This window comes from Oryzias melastigma, linkage group LG6, assembly GCF_002922805.2.
Source record: "Oryzias melastigma strain HK-1 linkage group LG6, ASM292280v2, whole genome shotgun sequence".
Classification (NCBI taxonomy): Eukaryota; Metazoa; Chordata; class Actinopteri; order Beloniformes; family Adrianichthyidae; genus Oryzias; species Oryzias melastigma.
Window position 1 is genome coordinate 28,165,285 of NC_050517.1, and position 9,780 is coordinate 28,175,064.

The window sequence follows — 9,780 nt, forward strand, 5'->3', positions numbered from 1 at the left end:
CGTTATTTTCTCAGGTGAGGAGCTGTTCTGCAAAGTGACTGCAGAGATCGCAGATGGTGAAAAACTTCTGGCCTCCCTGTCACCCCCTCAACGCTCTTCGTCGCCATCATCTTCATCCTCCCAACTGGCTGCCGTGTCTCCGCCGCTAAGCCTCGTCACTCAGAAGCAGGTGAAGGAGGAGCCTCTGTACCCGGCAGCGTTGTGCTCCGACATCCAGCTCCTCCCACAGCAGGCCGGCATGGCGGCCATCCTCGCCACAGCTGTCGTCAACAGTGAGTGAAACTGAAATATCCATAAAATATTGTTCTATTTTAATTGATCTTAGAATAAATATTTAAAGATTTTCAGTGGAAAAAAACACAAAAATTTGAAAAAAATGTTGCTGTATTTTTCTAAAATGTGTGTAAAACACAGAAGAAGGTTTGCTATGTTTTTACTCTCTTCTTAAATATAATGTGATTCACTGTTTGACCACAAGATGGCAGTATAGTTCTAGATACTAGAAGAGTTACATCTGAGTTTCCTGTGAAATTATGAAGTTGAGCACAAATGTTTTCAATGATAGAAGAAATTATTACTTTTACACCAAATATCCCGACTATAGCCATTACTCTCTAAAACGAGTATTTTTTTTAATTGCTAAATAAATATAAATACATAGTCTTTACAATATTAAATGCAGGAAAGATGATGGTATGTTGGGTCCTCTTGATGTGATATAAACACACACACACACACACCCCCACACGTTAGCTGACATGCTTTGTTGTATAAAATAAGAAAAGACTCAGTGATTGGCGTTACCACAGAATATACCTACTTTATGATTTTTTTAACTCTTGTAAACGTGTTTCTGTCCCTTTTCTTAGATTTGTGTAGTAGTGGGACCATTTGTCGTTTGACAGCAAAAGGGGTCTCTGTGATTTTTCATTTGGTTCTCAAAATTTATATATTTCTTATACATTAGAAATATATATATATATATATATATATATATATATATATTGATGATGACTTTTAGTTTGCTAAGCATGACTTTTTCTGACTTGAACTTTTGTGGGTAAAAGTTTTGAAAGAGGTTTATATTTAGCTGTTTCTTTGTCAACATTGTGTCCAAGTTGTGCTTTTGCCACTATGACTAAGACCTTATTCAGAACTGCCCTTATGGGTTGATATGATGGTCTGCAGGCAAAAATAGGCAGACCTGTCTGTGGTCTGTAGGAAATATCAAAGTTGTACACTGCTTAGTAAGCCCATGGAGAGAAAATGTCCATGCAGATTTTTTATAGGGGTATGCTACAAAAAAAGAAACAAAAGGAGCCACTACTTGTACTTTACTGGTGCACGAACACCATATGACAGCATCACTAGTCATCAGTGCATGGAGCTGCATTAGCATTACAAACAATTTTACAATACAATTACGACACGTACGACAATTGTACATTTCATTTTCATAACTTCCATTGAAGTGGCCACACGAGCTTCAAGTGAAGTGCCAGAAATACCTGCACCTGCACACATGCAGCTGCTCTTTTCCACAACCCTCCATAGATCCGAACAACCCAGAAACTCAACCCCTCCCCCCATACGGGTGCATGTGCCCTTCCAAAGTGGTCTTTCAAAGGATAATGAAGGGCCAGTCGATTTCTGTCCTCAACTTTTTAGCTTCACTTGCTAGTTAGATATGAATTGGAATCTACAGGAAAGTATTATTGATTTTTATTTTTTGTGGAAAATAATTGGATATCAGAGCAGTTTTCAAAGGTTCTGGAATGCCTTCTGGCATTTTTCGTAGATTAACTGAGCTTGAATGTTTTTCAGTTAATTTTTTATCAAAGGAAAAGTAAAAAAAAGTCTAAAGCAGCTTTTTATGAGTTGTCAAATAAAGCTGTTTTTTTAGCTGGTTCCCTCAGCCAGAAGTTTTCTGGGTTTTTTTGATATTCAAAGATTTGAGTTCAAACACAAACATGTTTGATGTGGGTTTGAACAATTAGATCAGCCAACTTATGGCATGAGTTTAAAACAAATTGACTAATGTTTCATGTTTTTTGTCGTGGGCCAATATATTTTGTTTTCCTGGTGAATTTCAGAGGACATTTTCCCGTGCAAGGACTGTGGGATCTGGTTCCGGAGTGAGAGGAACTTGCAGGCCCACCTCATGTACTACTGCGCCAGCCGCCAGAAGCAGCCGGCTGCAGCCTCCTCCCCTCCGCAAGACAAACCCAAGGAGTCCTACCCCAACGAGCGCATCTGCCCCTTCCCACAGTGCAACAAGAGCTGCCCCAGTGCCAGCTCTCTGGAAATTCACATGCGCACACACAGCGGTGAGTCCAGTTTATGACGGGTAAAAACCACAAACCCCGCCTGAAGATTCATCAAAACTCTCATTCCGTTCTTCTGCAGGTGAACGGCCATTTGTCTGTCTCATCTGTCTGTCCGCCTTCACCACAAAGGCCAACTGTGAGCGCCACCTGAAGGTCCATACTGATATCCTGAATGGAGTCTGTCACGGCTGTGGCTTTGTCTCCACCACGAGGGACATCCTTTACAGCCACCTGGTCACCAGTCACATGGTCTGCCAGCCTGGGTCTCGCAGTGAGGTCTACTCCCCAGGACCAGGTCTTCCTAAATTACCCCTTTCCACTGGTGGGTCTTAGAAAATCACTACAGTTGAACCCTTTTGCCTCATGAAAGAGTGTGACTAATGTGGATTCTCCTCATCAGGTCTGAGCCCGGGAGACTCTGGCGTGGTGCTAAAGTGTCAAGTTTGTGGCCACAACTCGGACTCTCCAGCCCACCTACAGCAGCATGTGCGAACCCACCTAGAAGTCAGGGTTCCTGCTGAGAGGAGTCCCACTCCTCGCCAGAGCACTCCTTCATCCTTCGACCACCCTCAGCCTTCTCCACAAGAACGAGAGCCACTGGCCTGCGTACCCAAACCAGAATCCTCCAGTCCAGGTGCAAACGGCGGCTCAGCCACTCCTCGTGACTACAGCTCTCCGGATTCCCACTCCACAGAGCTGAGGATCAAAGAGGAGCCTCAGTCGGAACCCGAGACTGAAGAGCGTAGCGTAGAGGTCAAGGAGAACGGGGAGGAGGAGCAAGAGGCAAAAAGGAAGACCAAAAATGAGCAAACTTGTTCCCCCTCCCTCCAGACTTCAAATTCCCCAAAGAGTCCGTCCACCGCAAATGTAAAGGCTGAACCAACTAGTCCCACCCCTGGTTCCAGTCCAGCCCACCTGGGAGGTTCTGGCTCAATTGTTCCTGGAGGGGCGCTCTTCCTGCCTCAATACATGTTTAACCCTGAAGTGGCCATCTTGCCTCAGGCTTCAGAGATTTTAGCAAAAATGTCTGAGATGGTCCACAGTCGTCTGAAACAAGGCCAAGCGGTCGTTCAGAACAACCCCGGGGCCTTTTTCCCATCTGGGGCAACTGCAACTGCAGCCACAGCCACACCTCCTCACAAAGGAGCCACCTGCTTTGAGTGCGACATTACCTTCAACAACATCAACAATTTCTATGCCCACAAGAGACTTTACTGCTCCAGTAGACATCAAGGAGAAGGTTCGAGCTCAGCTCCAACAGCGCCAAGCACAGCACATTCCAGTGAGAGTCACAGCTTATCTCCTCAAGTCGGAGCATCAAGTAGAGCAGCCTCCGCCTCTCCTGCGGGCTCAGATCTCCCTACAGGAAGTGGAGCTCCTGACCCCAAGACTGCGGTGGAGGTAAAGACTGAAACTCCAGCGGGGAAAGAGGGCGTGTCATCCTCCTCTGAAGGAGAAGGTGTAGGTGGAGAAAGAGTGAGTGAAGATAGCCAGAGCCCTGTCAGCGCTTCTACAGAAGATCCAGAAGATGACCCCAACAAAACGTTCTGCGAGGCCTGCAACATCCGCTTCAGTCGTCACGAGAACTACACTGTTCACAAACGGTTCTACTGTGCATCTCGTCATGACCCAACCAACCACAGGTCTGCGCACGCCGCAAAGGCCACTAATTCTACAACCTTCCTCCCTCAGCCCATTCGCACGCGCAAGAGGAAGAAGATGTATGAGATCCACATGGCTCGGACTGAAGCGCTGGCCAATGCTGCTGCAGCAGCGGCTGCCGCGGCCGCCTCTGCTGCCGCCTCTGCTCCGTCTCCCTCTGTTCTGGGGTTGGCAGTAAAACGAGAAATGTCCCCAGGTGGTGGTGGGAGTTCCAGTCCTGAAGGAGACGGCCCTATTGACTTGAGTAAGAGGCCCCGGCTGGGCGAGGCATCCCGGCACAGCAGTGGTGGCATCCTGCCGGCACTGCCTCTGTCCGACTACCACAAGTGCACCGCCTGCAGCATCAGCTTCAACAGCATTGAGAACTACTTGGCTCACAAAACCTACTACTGTCCAGCCACCACCCTGCAGCCCCACACCCTGGAGCAGCTTCACAGGCTCAAGAGGTCTGCCTCCACCTCTCCTAAAAACAGGCCCCAGGAGCGGCCGGACCTTCTGCACCCTGTAGAGGCCAAAGCTCTGCCGGCCGAGTGGGTCGCACAGGCTCAAGGGGCGTCATCGAGCCCCCATCCCTCTGCCTTACCTGCCTCCGGTGCTGCATCCCCTTCACATACCAGCACCCCCATAGCTGCCCCGTCAGGAGCTGGGGCTAAAAGCGCCGGCTCCTCCTTAGTAGTATGTCCTTACTGTCCGAACCGGGCCATCACCTGCGACTTGATGGAGCACTTCAAGACCACCCATGGGCTCGTCGTCTCAGTTCAGCCTCCAAAGGACACACCCCTTCAGCCGGGCAGTGCTCCCAGCCGCAGCCCTAGCCTCAGCCCCGCGTCCATGACCCCCACCGGGAAGACAAAAGGCACCCCTCGAGTTCATAGAGACAGCATCAACGGACAGGTCAGGAGCGGAACCACTTCTCCAGTCTCCCCCATGTTGAACGGCAGCCCTTCAGGCGGAGGAAGATCACCGTCGGCCGGCTCCCCCCTCCCTGTGTCTCCCCTGCGGGCCCCCTCCCTGACTATATCACCGGTGCCTGAGGCCCTCAGGGAGAGGGTGGTGTCCCCACACATTCTTGAGAAGACCACCCCACCTGCAGCCTCCCATCCCACCCCCGTAACAAAAACCTCAGTGATCTCACCAATCCAGAACGGCAACTCGCGTTTCTGTCGGCTCTGCAACATCAAGTTCAGCAGCCTGTCCACGTTTATCGCTCACAAGAAATACTATTGCTCCTCCCACAGCGCCGAGCACGTCAAATGAGCCACAAAGGTCCCGCCCCTCAGCTCGTTTTTTTTTTACCTTTCAGTTCAAAAGAGCAGAGCCAGTTCTCCTGCTCTGCCTTCCACTCTACACTGTGCCAGCCTCACCATGAGAGCGACTGTTACTCACCTGGCAGAACCTGCAGGTGACGTTACAAACTTCCAGAAACCGATCTCCCCTCCTCCTATGGGTCAAAGTTTGTTGTTCGCTCAACCCTGAGAGGGATGCTGCCTCTGCATCCGTGTCCCTGTCTCGCTGGACCGCTCTGTCGTCAGCATGGCGAGTCCGGACATTGAGTACGGCCTCCTCCCCGACCGTTGTCATGGCGACTCTACATTTCAGATCGGAACAGAGGAATGGTTTCTTTCGTGGAAGAAGAAAACCCTCGATTGTTGTTGATGTTTTTATCATCTGTGCATATTTTGTCTGAGAAGAACTTTGCAATGCTTTGGTGTGAACACTGGCTCTTCTTGGCTGACGAGACGCTTTTAGCTGAAGAACAGATACTCAGTATCACCATGTTACTAATTACTGAAGGATAATATTTCAAAATTGACACTTTTTCTTTTTTCGTACACAGAAATTTTTATTTTCTCTTTAAAAAAACAAGGGAGAAAAAAATGTGAAATATTTATCTTTTAGTCTTTGCTGATTTCATGTCAACAGAAAACTACCTACCTAGTGTCAGAGAGTATTTGTATTTTTTATTTGTATATTTTTCATACTGTTAGAAGGACGTGTTTGGATCGGGGTATGTTGAAGTGACTTTTCTAAGTGTAGATATGTAATATCTTCTCACAGTAATCACACTGATCTTATTCACATTTCTGTTTGTGTCGTTGATGGTGATTTCTGAAGGTCCACGCTGCGTTTGTTTCCTCTCAGCAACTCCATCAGGGATCCTCTGATGATGAAGAACCCATAATGAGGATGATTGGACAAATTTTCCACTCAGTACTTCTTTTATCTTTGTTTGTCTGGACTCTGTCAAGTTCCAAGTTCTCTCAGGATCTCCCTCTTCTCTTTTGGAATTCCGAATAATCAGAGTACTTGTATTTGCGACCTGAATTTTCTCTGTCTTGAAAAAAGGGGAATACAGCGACACCTAGAGGCAGAAATTAAGACAGCTAGTTTGTCAATTTCAGCTTGATCAGTGGTTTTGTTTGTTCAAGTTATGTTTGCGCGACACTAAGTTCGTTTAATGTTCAAAACCCCAAGCTACAAATTTTTATTTTAACTACTATTACAAATCAACAGGTTGAGGTTCACTTCTTCCAACCGTCACATTCATTTTTGGAAAAACAGTGAATTTATGGTTGTTTTGGTACAGTTTCTTTCATCTGTTGAAGTTAACTTCAAAAAATGTGAACCGTTGCTCTCGGGGGAAGCATCACAGTTCAGTAGATTTAAGTTTTCACCACCCCTCCCCCACGTTCACACAGTTTTTAATAGGGATTTATGTCAAATTCAGGCTGTAGCTCGACTATCTCACTCCCAAATATTAATAAAGTACAATTCAGATTGAAAGAAACATTGAAAGCTCTGAAGTTAAAAAGTTATTGAAGTCTCATCAATCTTAAACAGTGAGAGGGAAATCTGTCGCAACAGAAATTGGACTGCCATCTAGAGTTTGGTAGTGGTATTATAAGGAGATCCAGATTCCTGCCCTTTGTTTTTCCAGGAAGCTACTTTTCTAAAACTTTTCTGCCTGATTTTTGTTTTTTTTGAAACCTTACAAACCATCTTCCTGAGGAGTGATGGGCGTCAAAGGGAGCGGGATTTCTCTGAATCCTGCTGGAACCCACTTACGTTGCTTTGGGATAACTTCAGAGCTGCTTAGACAAATTTCTAATAAAAGAATTACTTTTTTTTTTTTTTTTTTGTGCAGAAAAAGTGAATAAAAAGATCCCCGATCTGGGTTGAATAGGAGTCCCTGAGAACTGAGACCTGTTCTGAAGCACACGCCCCACAGCTGTCTGCGTGTTTTCTGGATTCTTGCCTTATTTGTTGTCAATGACAGGTTTCAGGTGCTGTTGTCCTGCTTCTCTTCTCAAATCCTGAGATTCTGTAAAACTGCGTTTAACGAGTTTGACCTGCTGTGAAGTTTTGACATTTCGCGCCTCGTTTCGGAGGCAAACTGGATGGATTGGGACTGAAACCGGAGCGGAGTCTTGTGAAGGTGCCCCCGTTTTGTTGCACTGTGTTGTAAAGAAAAAAGAAAAAAAAAGCTGAAGGTTTGGCTCCTCTTTTGTATGGTATTTATGTTTTGCAGCACTTTTTCCCGCCTGAATGCGCTCTCCTTGAAGGACTTCCTGAAAGATTTCACCTCACAGAATCCTTATTTTTATTTTCTAATAATGATTCCGTTGATGTCTGTAAAATCACAATGAATGTCAACACTTTTATTTCCGTAACTTTGATTTGTTCGCAACTCCACTACACTCTTGTCCAAACTATGCATGGGAAATAAAAGAGTTCTGAGAGACACTGATGGCGAGTGGCTGAGCGTTTCTCTGCGTGCCTGAGCGCGATCGGGCCTTGACTTCCAGCTTTCTCTGACTCACTTCTTTTCATCTGAAAGTTTTGGTTTGATGTAATTCGGATGAATCATCTGCTTTCAGAGTGATGCTACCTGAAAGAAGAAAAGCGCTCATTCAGAGCTCCAAGGCTGCTCCAGTCAGAGACAAAAGTGTTCCGGTGTGAGCCTTCACTCGAACGTGGGCCGTGTGAATAGATGCACGTTTCCAGCTCGCTCTCGGTTAACCTTGGTTCACAGGAAGTAAATGCTTCCCTCAGTCTGTTCAGCTCCTCCTTCCTGGAGCTTAAGTGACTGAATGAAAGCAGCTCGGAGGTGCAAGTCACTTTGACGTCAGGGAGGTCATTTAGGTCCAAAACCTTTTTCTGTTGGAGCCAAAATTTGGATGTAAGTAAACCTTCGGAGACGTCTTTCATTCTGTTCAATGAAAACCAGAGACGTAGATCATGACGCAATAAAATCCTGACAAACTTTTAGAAATCGGTGTCTTTTTATTGGAAGACTCTAATTGTGAACAAACATCAGCAGATTGAAAAAAAAACAATATGGAATTAATGGCAACTTTTGTAGTTTATGGAAGTGAAATCTGACAGCTATGACCCTGAGAAAAATTAGATGTTTTATGTCAGAAAATTGTCAGGAGGCTGTAAATCAACCAGTACAGACATTAAAGAAAATACAAAGAAAACAGGACAGACGTTTGGTAGATCAGGAGGGACATAAAAATAAATAAATAATCATCCTACACTGTAAAAACGTAAAATCATTATTATTCATCAAATTAAAATATTAACTTGATAGTTTACTTTACTTAAAAAATGTATTTGATACAAATTCATATTTAATTTTGACAAATCACAGAACTTCTGTTAATTGTTTCTATCTTTCCCTTAGTTCAGAGTAAGGCAAAAGCAAACATTCATTAAACAAAGACGATAAGTAATGATTGATATTTACTCAGATATAAAATATAAAGTACTAACAACAAGTTAGGAACAGAGTAAAAAAAAAATAAACTCAGGATGTCGTGTACAGAGTTTGCTGAAGGCAATTGAATTGGGATACTAGACACTTAATTTGAGTTTTCTACATGAGACAAAAATTCTGAAAGAAAAATCTGTTCAATGTGTCATTAATGTCAATATTCTGTGGAGATAAAAAGCTGATTTTACCAGTAAGTCATCCCAAGTTCATCATTAAACCATAAACGCACGCCATGTCTTAACGGACGAGCATCTACCTGGTCATAGTGGACCTCCGAGTTGGAAGTATTCAGTCAGATGTTGCAGGTGAACTTGGTGAGTCTTAAAGTGGCATCAGCAGACTTACACAAAGAAAACTTCTGGCAGAGTTTGGAGTAGACCAGGGGTGACCAAATCCAGGCCTTGAGGGCCGGCCTCCTGCTGGTTTTCTAGAAATCTTGCCTTATCTGTTGTTGATTACCTGATCAGGTGGGTTTAACCAATTAGGAGCTTCAGTGGCAGGTTGGTTGGAAAACATGAAGGACCCCTGCCCTCGAGGCCTGGATTTGGGATAAATCCAGGAGTGGAGCCCCGCCACAACCATTTCAAGTATCTAAGGCAGGGGTGTCCAAAGTCGGTCCTCGAGGGCCGGTGTCCTACATGTTTTCCAACCAACCTGACATTGAAACTCCTTATTGGCTGAACACACCTGATCCAGAGGTGAGGTGAGTGATACCTCGAGGTCCCCAGGCTTGGTTTTGGTAGAGGAGGTGCAGCAGTCTGGACAGGCATCACAAGTCAGCACAAAATCAATTTGCAGTCACTGTACGTTCTTACCTCAGAGATATCATAGAACCCATCAGAACCGCCCCAACTTTCTCTTCACGCTCCACCTCGTGGTGCCAGAACGTCACAGATGGACTTAAGGTATTGGGAGAGGCGCATAGAGCACATCTGGGACCAGATGAAGGAGAGACTGGACCCTACCTCCAAGTGACATCTCAGTGATTTTTTTAAAATTTTATTTTGACAATCA

The 9,780-nt window shown here is 45.3% G+C and overlaps 1 protein-coding gene across 1 annotated transcript in view; it reads left to right on the top strand.

The window, feature by feature from the left end:
- The window catches only part of zfpm1 (zinc finger protein, FOG family member 1), a 102,642-nt gene extending 94,905 nt beyond the window's left edge, over window positions 1-7,737 (top strand). The window contains exons 6-9 of the mRNA XM_024280970.2: window positions 15-272; window positions 2,094-2,327; window positions 2,407-2,649; window positions 2,728-7,737. Of these exons, the coding sequence (XP_024136738.1) occupies window positions 15-272; window positions 2,094-2,327; window positions 2,407-2,649; window positions 2,728-5,246 (3,254 nt within the window). The 3' untranslated portion in view covers window positions 5,247-7,737. The remainder of the gene's footprint in view (window positions 1-14; window positions 273-2,093; window positions 2,328-2,406; window positions 2,650-2,727) is intronic.
- Window positions 7,738-9,780: the final 2,043 nt, after the last annotated feature.